An 18,192-nucleotide genomic window follows, 5' to 3' on the forward strand; every position below is an offset into this window, starting at 1 on the left:
TAGTGTTACGGAGATGTTTAGCAAACTCAAGCGGCAGACTATGCAAGAAGGTGCTCTGCATCGCGGTGTAGCTTGCTGTCCAGGTTTCAAGAGGATGCGTTTCTGGATGAGGTATCGAATATATTGCTTCCCCCTACTTATACGTCCCGAGGAGATCACGAATGTAAAATTAGAGAGATTTGAGCGCGCACGGAGGCTTTCCAGCAGTCGTTCTTCCCGCAAACCGTATGCGACTGGAACAGGAAAGGGAGGTAATGACAGTGGCACGTAAAGTGCCCTCCGCCACACACTGTTGGGTGGCTTGCGGAGTATAGATGTAGATGTAGAACACAGTATCCAAAATAGTAAAAATGTTGTATATTCTGAAGCTGCGTAAGTGTACTGTGTACAAAAAGAAGAAGAAGAAGAAGAAGAAGAAGAAGAAGAAGAAGAAGAAGAATTCTTTTCCATTCAGTTTGTATTTGATTTATTATAATTTTGAGTTCCACACTGTCAAAGTGAACGAAATTACAATGAGGAGCTGAAATTTGTGTTCTGACACAAATCACAGGGATGCCCCAAACTAGGATGCACATCTAATTTCCCAGTTCCCGTACATATTTAGCAATTGCAGAGCATTGCCGGGTTTGCTAATCAATATATATGTAATTCTAGTACTTAGGAAATCATAATCATTCTTAGTCACAGTAGAGTGTTCTGATAAGTAGAAGAGTCACACTGATTAAACGAGAGCTAATAGGTCTCAGATAATAAGCATTTAGCACAGTAGGTTGAGATGTTGTCATACAAAATTGGGTATTGTCTTAGAACTGTGGCATTGTTTCTTAGTTTTGCAACATTTATTCTGTACATAAATCATTGGCCTCCAGCAAACCATTACTAGTTACAGTATTAACACCAACTACAAGGTTGTCAGCGTCCTTGGAGACGTTTGATGTTCCATAGTCATAATGGATTCTCTGTACTTTTTATTGCATCTGACATTAATGTTTCTTCCCTTTGCATTTACGGATGGAGTGTGAGAAGAATTACCACTTCTACACCTTTGTGTAAGCCGGTGTTTGCTTAATTTTGTCTCTATGAAATAGAATATTAATAGTTTCTTGCAAAATGGACAGCATCTTTCTTCAATTGTGTAGCACTAAAATTTTTGTTTCACTCCTTGGCATTCAAATAAACCTTTGGCCATTTGCACCACCCTGTGGTATATCCTCAGTGTCTGCGATTAAACCAAAACTAATACACTTGAGTAGTATTGAAGTACAAGTTGTGTAAGTGTTCTGTATACATCTCTCTACAATTCCCAGTATTCTACAAATGAATTGTAACCTGCTGTTTGCTTTACTTATACATGAACATACGTGATCCTTACACTGCTTATATACGAGGGCCGTTCAGAAAGTAACCTCCGGTTGATTTAAAAAAATACACCAAGTTAAATAAAAATATTTTAATATATACATCTTACAACTACATCTTTGCACTATTTTTCTACATAGTCTCCATAGCGATTGAGGCACTTATCGTATCTCTTCACAAGCTTTGAAATTCCTTCTGCATAAAAATCACCCGCTTGTGCCTGGAGCCAGCCTGTGACCGCATCTTTGAGCTCTTCGTCGTCATCAAACCGCTGAGACCCGAGCCATTTCTTCAAATGCATGAAGAGGTGATAATCACTTGGCGCCAGGTCTGGGCTGTAAGGTGGATGGTTGATAACGTCCCACTTGAAGGACTCAAGAAGGGCCGTTGTTCTGCGAGCAGAGTGAGGACGGGCGTTATCGTGCAAAAAAACGATACCGGAAGTCAGCATACCACAGCGTTTGTTCTGTATAGCCCGTCGTAACATTTTTATTGTTTCACAGTACACGTCTTGATTAATGGTCATACCACGTTCCATGAATTCAACCAACAACACCCCTTTGGCATCCCAAAACACCGTTGCCATCAGTTTTCTGGCAGAAAAATTTTGCGAGGCTTTTCTTGGTTTGGTAGGCGAATTTGAATGTGCCCACATCTTTGATTGTTCTTTTGTCTCAGGGTTCACGTACTTAATCCAGGTTTCATCACCGGTCACGATTCTGTTTAACAATGGTTCTCCTTCGTCCTCATAACGTGACAGAAAGTCTAATGCAGAGGCCATTCTTTGAGTTTTGTGGTGGTCGGTAAGAATTTTGGGCACCCATCGTGCACAGAACTTACGATAACCCAATCTTGCTGTCACTATCTCGTACAAGAGAGTCTTAGAAATCTGTGGAAAACCAGTAGACAACTCTGACATTGAGAAACGTCGATTTTCACGAACTTTTGCATCAACTGTCTGAACGAGTTCGTCAGTCACCAATGATGGTCTACCACTCCTCTCTTCATCATGAACGTTTTCTCGTCCACTTTTAAATAAACGTACCCATTCACGGACAACTCCTTCACTGATAACTCTTGGTCCGTACACGGCACAAAGCTCACGATGAATAGCTGCTGCAGAATATCCTTTGGCTGTAAAAAACCTTATGACAGCACGCACTTCACATTTGGTGGGGTTTTCTATTGCAGCACACATTTCAAACTGCCACAAAAACTAAACTAGCGCAGTTACGACGTTCACTCGACCACGGCTTGATGCCGACTGACGTGTTGAGTGCGTGAACGCACAGATGGCGTCGCTACTCCCCCCACAACCCCCACTGTGACCAATCGGAGGTTACTTTCTGAACCGCCCTCGTATGTACACTGTTACTCCTAAATATTTGTATGAATCTAGTTGACTGACCGACTGACTCTAGTTGTGATTAACATTATTATGAAAAGGACAGATTGCTACTCACTGTAAAGATGACACATTGAATTACAGATAGGCTTGATGAAAGGACTGTTACACACAGAGATTTCAGGTAAAGCCTTCTTCAGAGAAGAAAGCAAGTGCAACCCACATACACATGACCACTACGGTATCTCTGGCCAGACTCCAACTGTCACGTTGAATGAAAGTGGCAATCTGGAGTCGGGCAGGGAAGGGGGAGAGATAACAGGGTATGAGTGGGGTGAAAGAAGAGTGGAGCATGCAGGAACCAGAAGGTGGCAAGACAAGGCTGACAGACACAGCATCTGGATGCTGTGATAGAGGGGAAGGGGGGGGGGGGGGAGCAGAAGAGGAAAGCAGGAGAGAAGAGGAAAAGACTGGTGGATGTGATGACAGAGAGCAGAACAGTATGGATGAGGGGATGTCAATTAGGAGGAGGCAATACGATAAAGAGGGCAAAACTTTTGGGTGTAGAATGTAGGGACACTCTTAGGTTGAGACTGGCATAATTTTGGGAACAGAGAATGTTTTGTAAGGATTACTCCCATCTGCACTGTTCAGAAAAGCTGGTAATGAAGTGGAAGATTCAGATGGCCCAGATTGTGAAGTGGCCATTGAAATCAGGCCTGTTATGTTCAGCTGCATGTTGTGCTGCAGAGTTGTTACTAATCTTAGCAGCAGCAGCATAGGTATTGAAAGATGGCAAAAGTCTTTGATTTTCATATCTGAAGGATTATTTGAAGACACAATTCTATTCTGGTTCCAGTTTTGACTGAATGTGTACGAACATTGATTTTTGGGCCACTGATAACCTTGACACATGACTACAGTTCCCCATGATTTTGAGACAGGCACCCTGATAAGATATTTTGGTATTGCAATTACTGTAGGCCTCAAGCACTGGCATTTGGTAGCTGAATATTTTTCAGATATCATCTGCCTATCTGCATATTCTGCTTCTTTTATATGTTTGTACAGTATTTGTTGTTTTCTAAGATGCTTCAGTAGGCAACTTCCTCCTTAGCCACTTTTCTGGTCATGAAGATTTTCCTACTTGTTTTCCTAGCCTTTTTTACCTTCCATTTGCTAGGAACAACTTTGTAGAGCTTGGTCAGTGGTTTTGATCACTTCCTGAATCAAAGTAGCAAGCGAGGTGATGCACGGGTTAGCACATTGGACTTGCATTCAGGAGGATGGTGGTTCAAATCCACGTCCGACCATCCAGATTTAGGTTTTTCATGGTTCCATAAATTGTGTAAGGCAAATGTCAGAAGAATGATTCATGGCTGATTTCATTCACCATCCTTGTGCTCAGTCTCTAATAACCTCAATTTAAACTCTAATATTCCACCCTTTCTTTTTGAATTAAATGATTCTAACTCCGACTGAAAAAAATTAGGCAACTTCCTCCTTAACCACTTTTCTGGTCATGAAGATTTTCCTACTTGTTTTCCTAGCCTTTTTTACCTGATCTCAGGCTCTGTGTGAACATCCTTAAACAGATAAGACCAGTTTATTTCCAACAAGCATAGTGTATTTCCATCATGGCTAGCTTGCCAGATCATTCTAGGTAATTTCCAGGTAAAAATGTTATAACCGTTTGCTGGTTTTCTCTTGTTCGCTGTTTATTATATTAAAGTTTTCTCAGTCAGTTGTGAAATAATTAAAATCTGCAGAAATTACAGCATGACTTGGAAACATATATACTAAGGAACAAAATTTTCTCTGAAGTTATCAATAGTTTCTGCAGCTGACACTGGTGACCAATAGAAGGCTCCAACTATAATTATTTCATGATTTAATTTGTGCGTAGATCATTTTGCATACAGACTCAGTTTCCAACATAAGTCATTTAAGACTATTGTGTACTGCCATCTTCAGTTCCTTGAAATATGTCTTGTTGGCAACCACTTAGATTTGCGGTAAAAATTTGCAGCTTTGCAGCTATAAATTTCTGCCTTTTATCAACTTTTGGTGCTGAGTATTATGTGTGTCCCAAACTTGGGCACTATTTATCATTAATAACTTGATATTTTCATCTATTTGTGGTATTTCACTAGCTCTGATATGAGTATCTTGGAGCCATCTTCAGCAATGTTTATCCTTACTGGATGGAGAGTGCCCAATTCTAAAATAACTGTTCTATGTATCCCATTCAGAATCAGCTATTCTGGTCGCCATCTCTGTGTGTAATGTACTCCTGATCCATTTGGCAGGCACTCAACCTTGTGGCACAAGTCGGGAAATCACAGTCTAGTTTGCCACAGTGTCTTTTCTTGCCCTTTTCATACTTTTGAATTTTTGAAAATCCTGTAATACTGAGATTCAACATCATTTTTAAATTTGTGTATCTGACACCATCACACCAGCTACTAATGTTAGCACTGTTGGTAAGTGATGTTCCTCATCTTTAACAAACATTACAAGTAATATTTTCTTGAACAAGGTTCATAGTCATGTAGGGCATTTTGAAGAACATCATTTTCACCTTTATTTCACCACATAAGCTATTCTGACTGTACGTTCATTTTCAGATGGAGGATTTCATGCTGATACATATGTTAAAATAGTTAAACATCTTCTGGCATACATAAACATCTCACACCATAGTTAGTACAGTTCAAGCAGTGAAATACGACCACATTTCTGCACCAACTCGACACTCTGACCACACCAACTCAGTAAGTTGCCATTGTAATATGAATTTTTGTACAGTAATATACTGGTTTTCTGAAAATTAAGCAGAAATTTATTTGGATGCCATTGCTTGAACAGTGTGACTATACGATAGACATGAAGTCTTCAACTGGAAAATGACCAAATGGTGAAAGTTGCAGTCATGATACCTGAAATGAAGGTGACAGTCAAAAGGTAAAAATGTTGTTCTTCAAAACACCAGTGGTAACGTTGACTAATTACTGTAAAAATCAGTACAAACTGAAGTATCAGTTCAGCATCTTTTCTGATGGGACAGACTAACAATTGAAGTGAATGTCCAAGTTAGGTCACGGGATTAATACATATAAACTTCAGCCTCACACATAAAAGCTTCAGTTTCACATTATATCAAGAACTTTTTTGTCTGACTTGTAATTTGTGTGTGTGTGGGGGGGGGGAGTCAAATTAAATATCAAGATTTCTTTATTCATGTTAGTAACTTGTCAGTGTAGTAATCATAGACTTTGTTCATATGGAATGGAAACATTGTGTCTATCATCTTGACTAGTACAGTGGTAAGAGTGAAGAGTTGTTTTGAGTGTAGGAAAGATAATCACTTTCTTCAGGTGTAGAGTTGCTGCAGGCAAATGATGATGGTGAATGTGCCCTGAATACTCTTGCGATAAAAAGCGTCAGTAAGTGGTCTCAAAGAATGTAGAGATCTGTTGAAGTTAATGTAAATAATTTGGAAAAGGTATTTTTGTTTCAATTCTGGATGATAACAATCGTCGTTTAAAAGACGGTACTAACAGGAGAGTCACATCAACAAGCCAAAGAGAAACAGAAAAAATGAAATTGTGGAATGATAAATGAGGGATCCAGAGTCTAGACAATATTGGAGTGCTGAAATTATACAGGGTCTTCAAAAACAAGTGTCGAATACTTTGAGAGGTGGCAGTACTCATCAGGACAAGACAAACTAAGGACAAGAAAAATAAGTCCAATAAGCATGTGTCTGGAAACGCATACTTTCTGCAATAAACATGCCTTTTCCAGGTGTTCAGCATGGCACCCATTCACAACAATGCACCCCTCTGCTCTTCGGTGTCAGGAACAATGCACCCTTTGAAGTATACTCGGTTGTTGTTGTACCTGCTGAGATGCACTGAAAACATGAATTTGTAGTGTCTGTGCACCTTTGATTGGTGTCCGTAGGGGATTGATGTCTTGAGAACGAACAGGCCAAGGTGTGGATGGTAACTGTCAAAAAAGAAATAATTTTGTATTTGGTGATTTAACTTGTAATAGTGATATAGCATTTGCAATCTGTTAGTACAATACATCATGGGTGCTTCTGATCTTGGAGTGCAGCTCTGTAGAATCATGAAATTGTCAATGTTATAGGTGCTCATTGGGATATGGTCATACCTCTGAGCTAATCAAAGCAAGGCTCTTTAAGGATAAAATAAGTACTGATAATCAGGAATCAAGGAATGGAGTCCAACAATAAATACATCTGTTAGTCAGTCTCTTATTCAACATAAACATACAAGTAGAGACCCTAACACAATACATAAGGCTTCACATGAGAGAATAATAGAAAAATGTAACAGTGCCAATAGATAAAACCATGCGAATGAGAAGCTTGTGGCCACTGTTGATGGACAAAACCTACGTGATCTATTGCCATTGTGAGTCATTTTATATTGTCTTAAATTGTGTGGAAGCATGTGCATAAAGGTTACATGTAATTATAAATAGCAGTCAAAGAAGAAATCAGGTGCCAAGTCAGCTCATTAGCAGGTTTGGTAGGTAGGAATTGTACGTGTGTGTGTGTGTGTGTGTGTGTGTGTGTGTGTAGAAAGTTAAATATAACAACTGAGCAAAGGTTGTGTTATAACCTTTAATCACTAATAAATTGCGTGGATACACAAAAGTAGAAACACTAGCGGGTTAACACTAGCGGGTTACATGCTACTAACTCGGTATCTGTCATTCGACTGCCGTGCCGTGACATGCGGCCAGCGCCGTTCATAGCCAGGTGGCGCTCCCGCGCTCGGCCAAGCTGCGGAGCGCCTCTATCGCCGTGTTCGCATACTGACATAGCGGCACTTTTAAATCTCGTGGCACTGTCACAACACTTTTCCCCCCTTTGAAAAAAAAAAAACACTCACTTCCTTGGAGACACGGACAGTGTGGAGACATCCATGGCCTCTTGGGAGGCACCGAGAAGATCCCGCGGAGAAACACGAGAGTATGGTCGAAAGAGTCCAGGACGGAAGCATGCGCGTGGAGCGTGCCTCCTGAACGAGATGATGGGTGAAAACTCCGGAGCAGCAGCCATAGGTGTCGAGGACCTGGGGGTGTGCTCCAGCGAGATGGGTCCCGGAGAAGGCTGCGTCGCAACTGGGGCCGGTTCCGGCGTACTCGGAAGCAGTAGCGACGTCAGCTGCAGCAACACGCACGGAAGATCAGCAGCAGCGACAGGACTGGCTTCTCGGGCTGGTGGAGGCGAAAGAAGGGGCGGTGGCACCGGCGTGGCCACCACACGGGGGCGCATCTGGTCGTAATGGCGAACAACCATGCTGTCGTCCGTACGTATTTCACAAAGCCGGCGGCCGCGAAGAGCCTGAACCACCCCTGGAATCCATTTAGGGCGAGATCCATATCCTCGTGCCCACACTTCAGCGCCCACCGAGTATTTTCCCGCACTAGGGGACACAGTACAAGGCTTGACAGGGTGAAGCAGGTGCAGTAGAGTGCACGGTTGGTGGCCATGCAAGAGTTCAGCTGGGCTGCGATCACCCAGAGGCGTGAAGCGATAAGAACTCAGGAATTGCAACAGAGCGTCATCCGTGGAAAAATCACTAAGGATTTTTTTCATCTGGCTTTTGAAAGTGCGGACAAGGCGCTCGACCTCCCCATTCGATTGCGGATGGAAAGGCGGCGCTGTAACATGATGAATCCCTTGTCCAGTACAAAAATCACGGAAGCCCTGCGAAGAGAACTGAGGGCCATTGTCCGTGACAATCGTGGATGGAAGACCTTCTAGCGCAAAGATTTTGGACAAAGCCAGCGTCGTCGCCGCAGTGGTGGGCGACGGACATCGAACAACAAACGGAAACTTCGAGAAGGCGTCAATCAACAGTAGCCAATAAGTGCCGAGGAAGGGGCCGGCAAAGTCAGCGTGCACTCGTTCCCGCGGCTGCGCCGGATCAGGCCATGGAGAGGGCATTGTACGGGGTGCAGCCAGTTGTTGAGCACACTGACCACACGCAGCGACCATGTGGGCGATGTCCGAATCAATACCGGGCCAATAAACGTGCCTGTGGGCCAGGGACTTAGTCCGAGAAATCCCCCAATGGCCTTCATGCAATAGTTTGAGAACAGCTTTGCGAAGAGAGGCTGGCACCACCACCCGTGGAGATGCGCCATCCGTGGCCAGAAGAACAACACCCTCATGAACAGACAGACGAAGGCGCAAGGCATGGTAGTTGCGAAGGGGATCCGATGCCCGGCCCTTGGTCCTGTCCGGCCAACCCCGTTGAACAAAACCGATCACCTGACGCAGGACCGGGTCCCGCGCAGTAGCCGACGCGACCTGCGAACCTGTAAGTGGAAAACCCTCGACCGCACGACGTTCTTCCTCATCAATGTGGAAACAGAGTAGTTCATCTCGATCGAAAACCGGGTCGGGGCCCATCGGCAAACGCGACAACGCGTCAGCGTTGGCGTGCTGAGCCGTGGGGCGATAGTGAATCTCATAGTGAAAACGAGACAAGTATAAGGCCCAACATTGCAGGCGGTGAGCTGCCTTATCCGGAAGCGATGCCGAGGGGCTGAACAGAGAGACCAGCGGCTTGTGGTCGGTGATGAGGTGAAACTTAGAACCATACAAAAAAACGCTGAACTTTTTTAGAGCATAAATGATAGCGAGCGCCTCCTTTTCGATTTGAGAGTAACGCCGTTGGGCATCGTTGAGGGTCTTGGAAGCGTAGGCGATGGGTCGTTCCAACCCATCCTCATACCGATGGGCGAGAACAGCCCCTAGGCCATACTGTGACGCGTCAGTCGCCAGAACCAAGTGCTGACCCGGACGGAATGTGGCAAGACAAGGCGCCGACTGCAAATGAGCCTTCAGGCGGACAAAAGCCTGCTCACACTCGTCGGACCAACAGAAAGGAACGTTTTTGCGTAACAGCTGATGCAGAGGATGAGCCACCGCCGCCGCGGATGGAATGAATTTGTGATAATAAGCAACCTTGCCTAGAAACGCCTGAAGTTCTTTGACTGTAGACGGCCGGGGTAGAGCGGTAATGGCCGCAACGTGCTGCCGTAGAGGATGTATACCCTGTTGATCAATGGAAACATGTTTACTCATTGAGTAAAACACATTTTCACTACACTAGGTTGATGATCGTCTCCACAGTTGCTGTCATCAAGGTGAATGGAGTCTCAAAATGTGCAGTGCACCACAGACACAGGGTGGTAGGAGCAGTATTGTACTATAGGAGACATTTTCCTGCACTTGCATGGGATCTGTGGTAGTAATCAAAGACACACTGACAGCTGCAAACTACCTGCATCTCTTCATGCTTGATGCCTTTCTCGATGACGATGTCATCTTTCATCAGTATAATTGTCTGTCTCTCAGAGCCAGAATTGTGTTACAGTGGTTTGAGGAGTATTATAGTGAACTCATGTTGATGTCTTGGTGACGTAATTCGTCTGATGTAAATCCTATGGAACCTATCTGAGTCGCTATTGGGCCATCACTGTGTACGCAAATCAGCGGGCCATTGTTTACATGAATTACATGACTTGGGCATAGGCATCTAATGCCACAAACCTACCAACAAACTGTCAGATCCCTGATATGCAGTATCAGTGATGTTTGTTCCAAAGACAGACAGACAAACAAGCTATTAAGCAGGTGGTCACAATGTTTTGGCTTTTCAGTGTATATATGTCACAGCATCATGAAAGAAACAAAGAAGTTCAACAATGAAAGTAATTTCTTTGTGCTTTTTTTCTTCTAGGCACGCTCCGATTCAGCACTCAGTTCACGTGATTCTTCTGTCAGTAGTCTGAAAAACTGTTGGGACATTCTGAAGTGCGAGAATAAGACATTTTTGACACTAGTTACATCTGCTTTTCCATGTTCAAAGGTAAAATGTAAAAGTTTTCTATTTCTTGTATTTTTCTACTAACTTGATTTTAAACATGCTTGGCAATTTAACTTTTTGTTTCTCTAGGATCAAGATGCGTTATTGAATGAACTCAGGCATAGTGGTTTCTTTGATGTATTTGAATGTTCTGGAGGACAGTGGGGTTGTTTTCTATGCAACCATCCAGAGAGAGCAGTGGGTTTCCTTCAAGACAGCCAGCCAGTTATTGAAGGACAGTTAAAAGAAAAGAAAGGTCGCTGGAAAATTTTCAGAAGGTGGAGGACGCGATATTTCACACTTTCTGGAGCACATCTTTCCTACAAAGGCTCGGTATGCAGTTATATTTAAATGACTTACTTGCTTATGATATTAGACTTAACCTTCTCCCTTCTTGAAGTGGATATTGCTGTGAGGTACATGATTATTGTGATAACAAATAACAAATTAAACACAGTTTGCTGTTTCAGTCATTGTACATTTATCAAATAACACATTGCATTTTCTGTGTCCTAATTACTCTGAAAACTTAAAAACAAGTTGATTTTTTGTGTAGGAATTCAAAACTTTCACTATTGGTTCTAAAAACAGTGAGATGTTAAAGCTGCAAATTTTTACAGGTACTCAGCACAGTCAAAATTTTTTCGTTGTAGAGAATGTGATATCTGTCATGTCAGCCACCTTGCAATTAATTAAACTGTGACTGTATGTTAGCATAAGCATCATTTTATAGGACTATTTGTAGATTCTTATGAACAATGCGTAAGTATAAATTGTTTTGGACTGTATATTATAGTAACGTTAATCCATGGATGAAAAATATAAACAAAAATGAGTATAGACAACACCTCAGCTGCAACTGATGCCACTCTGTCAGACATTATTGTACAGAGAATATCACTGATTTTCAAGCCATCATTCTTTTTTTGGTTCAAGTGCTCTCGTACAGACACCCAAAAGCACCCAGCCACAGCCACAGTGACACACAGTAGATTAAAGACAGGATTTCTTCTCCACTGACTGTCATGTATTTATGTATGTGCCTCATAGGAATAAGCAACATATAAGGTAACGTCCAAAAATTAATCATAATTGCAGGAGAGGGAAAGAAAAGAGAAAAGACCAGGATTTACTTTAACTGGCTGTGCCAAGACACACACACACACACACACACACACACACACACACACCAGCCCCCACCCCTGTCCCAAAAAAATTGTGCTGTCTATATAGGAAAGTATGCCTTGCTGCAACAAGTATATTGGGTTAAAATGCCATTTGAACATTATCTCACAGTGTAGAATCTGTGAACATCTTGAAGCTAGTCTGACTCAGTATTGTAGAGTTTTCCACACATTGTTATTTCAAGTCATGGGCATCAGTTTCAAGGCACAGAAAGCATTTGCTGTAGGCTAGCGTAAGGTCAATCAAAAGTACTTCTCCACATTAGGATCAATATCTGACCTTAGCTGCATAGTGGGTTGTAATGCTGATTCCAAGAAAATTGTATTTAGTTTGCTGCTACCTCAGAAATTGCAGTTTCCCTGTCAGAGTATGTATCACGTGCTCAGAGCAATTGATTTGTACACCAGACATCAAGCGGTGTGACTATTGTCCACAGTATTGTATAGGTGGGCCCCTTTGTTGTGATCAGTATCCTTGAGATTGGATCCAGAATGAAGGAATGTATTCCTCACAGATGAGTCTCACTTCAGTTCTAGTGTACAGCATAATTCTTTCTTTTTTTCCAAGTTTATCTAGGTGGAAAATAGGCTGGTGCAGAAGTTGGCAGCGTTTTTGTTTTGCATGTTGGTATTTGGGTGGCCATGGGTTTATTTATTGCATGTCATTTTTTGTTTGAGGTTCTCTGTGCTATTTGAGTTTATGTATTATTTGGAGAGAGTGAGTAGAGCTGTGGACACCAGAAAGTCGAGTGCCTAGTGGAGAAATCAAAACATTTCTGATATATTTTTCTGTTTGAGTTCAGTACAGGGTTGACAGCAGTGGAGGCAGCCAGAAATATTTGCGTTGTGTATGGGGATGATGCCATTGGACAGAGCATGGCGAGGAAATGGGTTTTTCATTTTAAGGAGGATCGTTCTGACATTAGTGACTCTCCATGTTCAGGATGACCTTGGGGGTTTGATGAAGATGATTTACATGCATTAATCTACAATGATCCAAATCAGTGAACTCTTGAAATGACATATGTGATAAATTGTGACCATCACAATCACATCCAGCATAGACACAAAGTGAAGACATTTATGATTTTTAAATTAAGGGAAAGCTCTTCAAAATGTTGAGTGGAGTACACTCTTTGAAATTCTTAAAGGAAAAATAAAATACAGAAAGCAGTTACAAGAGTCAAAGGACATGAAAGCAGTAGTTGAGAAGGGATAGAGAATGTTTATAGCCTGACCCTGACGTCATTCAGTCTGTAAATTGAGCAAGCAGTAAAGGAAACCAAAGATAAATTAGGAAAGATAAATAAAGTTCTGGATTAGAAATAAAAACTTAGTGATTTGCCAAATGACATTCTAATTCTTTCTCAGACATCAAAGGACTTATAAAATCAGTTGAATGGAATGGATGGTTCCTGAAAAGACTTTAAAGTAGTAAATGAGATGCGCCATTTGGGCAGCAAAATATTTGAAGATGGCTAAAGTAGAGAGGATATAAAATACAGATTGCAATAGTAAGAAATATTTTAATTTCTAATTTAAACTGTAGTGTTGCAAAGTTCCTTCTGAAAATATTTATCTGACGTACAACCTTGGACAGAAGTGAAGTGTGGACAATAAACATTAGCATGAACAGGGAAAGTGAGATGGGAGGATTGTGTAACTAATGAAGAACTGATCCAAAATGGGGAGCAAGGAAATTTATGGTACAGCTTGAGTAAATGAGGGGTTAGGTCGATAGAACATATCCTGAAGCATCAAGGAATTGTCAGTTTAGTGTGAAGAGCTGCATCAAACCAGTCTTCATATTGAAAACCAGAATGCAGCCATCTTACTCCCAAGTAGTGGGAACTCAAACTCTAATGCAGCAGACTTGAAGATAGAAGATTTCTTATCTTTGCATGTATATGGTCTTCTAGAAAATACCATTCGGTCACTCACATGTGTGATCTTCTAGAAAATATTATCCATTTAATGTACCATTGCTTAACATCAGAGAGACAATTTCTCCATGATTGAAAGATGGTCTGCACATTGTCTCCACTGAGGACTCTTACTAATACAATAGTAACAAGAACAGAACACAATCTTATTTTAGATATACCAAAAGAACAGCGATTTTCTTTCATATGTGTTTCGAGTTTTCTGTGGCTACCACTAAATACACTACCTGACAAAAAAAGTGAAACCCCCAAGAAGGGAGAAGAAAACTTCGCAGGTTTAGATGGTATGTGATGTTATTTCAGTGATGATAAAATCAAGTCAAATTGGCAAAGAACTTTGCAGTATTGGCCACTTATTAGTATGAAGTTGCGCCCCCACTGGCCTGGATGTATGCACTCATTTGGTTGGGAACATTGTCATAAAGCCATTCTAAACTTTCCTGAGCCAAGCTGCCCCACAACTGTTGTTACTGATACTTGATATCCAGGATATTGGCACTGGGACTGAGTTGACATCCAAGCTGGTCCCACACGTTTTATCGGGGACAGATTTGACGATCTTGCATGTCACTGGAGTACGTCAACCACGCAGACAGTTCATTGAGACATGTGCCGTACGTTGGCGAGCATTGTCCTGTTGCATGAGATGTAATGCATGAAGATGCAGGATGTCTATGACATAACATTGTGCTGTCAGTCACCACCAGCTGTGACCTGAAATCATACCCTATGGCTCCCCACACCATGATACAAAAGTCATACCACTGTGCCTCTCCAAAATATTGAAAGAATGGAACCTCTCAGCAGGTCACTGCCATACTCTACATCCAGGTAGTGCAGAACCACACGATTCATTGGCCAACACTCCATGCTTCACATTCACAGCACCACTCCGAATGCGGCCTACTGGTGGGACAGTAATTCTCTAGTCTGATTGCTGCTAGTCTCTGACCAGTGGTACAGTGTGACACAGAATGCTGAAAGTAGTCCATTACTTGTTCTCAGATGGAAGCAAAAAGTGTTACAGTGTGCTTGGTGCAAAATACAGTGATCCTGCCTTGTGGCAGTTATACAATACTCTGTCAGAACATTGATGAGAACTATGCCTGCCCACATGTTCACGTGCAGTATTTCATCATGCTACTGTTACCACCAAATGCCCTGTAAACCTGGCAATTCCACCAGCTGGCCAAATATAGACCAGTAATGAGGCTCTTTCAAACTTTGTCAGGTGTCTCAAACAAATACATGGTATCTCCATGTCCTTCACAGTGATTGCTCAACATCTGACTCTGTTTGCACCCCTTGGACACCCTACCAGGTCATGAAACAACACTAATGCACTCTGGTGGCCATTCTATCTGGCAAAGAGAATTACAACTCTAATCATTTACGTACCCGCTGATTGTGTGTGGGTGTACGAAGTTACTTTGACATCCGACCATATTTTCTGGGTACTTCAGATAGTGTAATTTACTCTGTGACAATGATCAGCAGCCCTTCTGCAAGGCAGTGGAATTTTGTTATCTGCTCGTGACACAATTCTGGCGAACTGCAGCTAGTCGCAAATTGCCGCATGGTCATTCACAGGTATCTCAAAGCATAACACACAAAATCAGAAATACTATGCAGATAGCTTTAAAGCATTTTTTGCTTCAGAAAGTGCTTGGTTTCTTGGAAGCCACATACTACCTGTGCTTTCAGCAATACTTCAAGCATAATCCCCAAACTGATTTCCTCAAAATTCTGTGTGTGGATAATAATGAAATAGTATTATGTCTCCTGTGGATAACCTTAATTGTTTACATTCCCTACATTATGGAAAGTAAATTTTATCAGCTTAACTTCCTGAAAGGGTTACATTGGACAACTGCATCTGTCTTTACATTATTATTCAGCTTCCTGTGACCCTGAATGCAAGTAAAAGTAGGAACAAATACTGGTCATAATCTTGTACTCTGCCCTTGAAGCATATTAGGCAATTCTTGGTGATAGTACTTCTTCATGTAAGTTAACTCTCAAAGGTAGCTGATGTTCTTCAGATGGAACTGTAAATATTACAGGTGAAAATGCTAAAGCACATTTTAACTAGACTTTTTTTGTCCATTACAAAATTAAACATACTTGAAGATCAAGTCATTTGAAGTTTTGCTCAAATATTCAACTTACAGGGATAGTATTTTCAGAATGCTGAATGATGTTGCAAGAATTACTTCTGGTGTCAGTTAGAGAACAACTTGCAGTGACCTCTTCAAGAACAGTACTTCACCCATAGTCTATGTGTGTATCATTCATATCCATTTTCAGTATGGATATTTCTCTTTTCTCCAAAAAAAAAAAAAAAAAAAAGGAATAAAACACCCTGCTACAGAGTAGCGAAACTGACAGCTGGAGGCACAAGTGTAAAAGGCACCTCCTCCACATTCTGTGCACAGTTCCCCCACTCATTGTACACCTCAGATGTCATAAGTCTGAAGCCTTTGGCCTGATGGCCCGTGTGCTGTAAAACAATGCTGTCAGGCACATGTTATGCAAAGTGCATAACCAAAATCAACAGAAAGCACATTGCAGTGAACTCTTCAAAAACAATGCTTCACTCCCAATACATGTATCACTGATGTCCATTTTCATTATTGGAATTTCTCATTATATATATACATATATAATAGAGGGAAACATTCCACATAGGAAAAATATATCTAAAAACAAAGATGATGTGACTTACCAAATGAAAGTGCTGGCAGGTCGACAGACACACAAACAAACACAAACATACACACAAAATTCAAGCTTTCGCAGAAAACTGTTGCCTCATCAGGAAAGAGGGAAGGAGAGGGAAAGACGAAAGGATGTGGGTTTTAAGGGAGAGGGTAAGGAGTCATTCCAATCCCGGGAGCGGAAAGACTTACCTTAGGGGGAAAAAGGGACAGGTATACACTCGCACACACACACCTGCCGCCCTACCTAAAACCTCTTTCCTCATTACCTTAGCCAGCTTCATCCTGACCCACAACTTCTTCACTTTTGAAGGCCAGACACACCAACAATTAAAGGGAACAGCCATGGGTACCAGGATGGCCCCCTCGTATGCCAACCTATTCATGGGTCGCTTAGAGGAAGCCTTCCTGGTTACCCAGGCCTGCCAACCCGAAGTTCGGTACAGATTTATTGATGACATTTTCGTGATCTGGACTCACAGTGAAGAAGAACTCCAGAATTTCCTCTCCAACCTCAACTCCTTTGGTTCCATCAGATTCACCTGGTCCTACTCCAAATCCCATGCCACTTCCCTTGACGTTGACCTCCACCTGTCCAATGGCCAGCTTCACACGTCCGTCCACATTAAACCCACCAACAAGCAACAGTACCTCCATTATGACAGCTGCCACCCATTCCACATCAAACGGACCCTTCCCTACAGCCTAGGTCTTCGTGGCAAACGAATCTGCTCCAGTCCGGAATCCTTGAACCATTACACCAACAACCTGAAAACAGCTTTTGCATCCCGTAACTACCCTCCCGACTTGGTACAGAAGCAAATAACCAGAGCCACATCCTCATCTCCTCAAACCCGGAACCTTCCACAGAAGAACCCCAAAAGTGCCCCACTTGTGACAGGATACTTTCCGGGACTGGATCAGATTCTGAATGTGGCTCTCCAGCAGGGATACGACTTCCTCAAATCCTGCCCTGAAATGAGATCCATCCTTCATGAAATCCTCCCCACTCCACCAAGAGTGTCTTTCCGCCGTCCACCTAACCTTCGCAACCTCTTAGTTCATCCCTATGAAATCCCCAAACCACCTTCCCTACCCTCTGGCTCCTACCCCTGTAACCGCCCCCGGTGTAAAACCTGTCCCATGCACCCTCCCACCACCACCTATTCCAGTCCTGTAACCCGGAAGGTGTACACGATCAAAGGCAGAGCCACGTGTGAAAGCACCCACGTGATTTACCAACTGACCTGCCTACACTGTGAAGCGTTCTATGTGGGAATGACCAGCAACAAACTGTCCATTCGCATGAATGGACACAGGCAGACAGTGTTTGTTGGTAATGAGGATCACCCTGTGGCTAAACATGCCTTGGTGCACGGCCAGCACATCTTGGCACAGTGTTACACCGTCCGGGTTATCTGGATACTTCCCACTAACACCAACCTGTCAGAACTCCGGAGATGGGAACTTGCCCTTCAGCATATCCTTTCTTCTCGCTATCCGCCAGGCCTCAATCTCCGCTAATTTCTAATTTCAATTTGCCGCCGCTCATACCTCACCTGTCTTTCAACTTCGTCTTTGCCTCTGTACATCCGCCCCGACTGACATCTCTGCCCAAACTCTTTGCCTTTACAAATGTCTGCTTGTGTCTGTGTATGTGTGGATGGATATGTGTGTGTGTGCGAGTGTATACCTGTCCTTTTTTCCCCCTAAGGTGAGTCTTTCCGC

At 42.5% G+C, this 18,192-nt stretch overlaps 2 protein-coding genes across 2 annotated transcripts in view; one reads left to right on the forward strand and one right to left on the reverse strand.

Annotated features, from left to right (window-relative positions):
- Window positions 1-18,192, forward strand: part of LOC124790130 (protein melted) — a 253,327-nt gene that overhangs the window by 191,392 nt on the left and 43,743 nt on the right. The window contains exons 16-17 of the mRNA XM_047257704.1: window positions 10,495-10,623; window positions 10,711-10,953. Of these exons, the coding sequence (XP_047113660.1) occupies window positions 10,495-10,623; window positions 10,711-10,953 (372 nt within the window). The remainder of the gene's footprint in view (window positions 1-10,494; window positions 10,624-10,710; window positions 10,954-18,192) is intronic.
- Window positions 1-18,192, reverse strand: part of LOC124790131 (tRNA pseudouridine synthase-like 1) — a 221,931-nt gene that overhangs the window by 74,124 nt on the left and 129,615 nt on the right. The gene's annotated exons all lie outside the window — the stretch shown is intronic.

The sequence above is a fragment of the Schistocerca piceifrons genome, chromosome 3, assembly GCF_021461385.2.
Source record: "Schistocerca piceifrons isolate TAMUIC-IGC-003096 chromosome 3, iqSchPice1.1, whole genome shotgun sequence".
Classification (NCBI taxonomy): Eukaryota; Metazoa; Arthropoda; class Insecta; order Orthoptera; family Acrididae; genus Schistocerca; species Schistocerca piceifrons.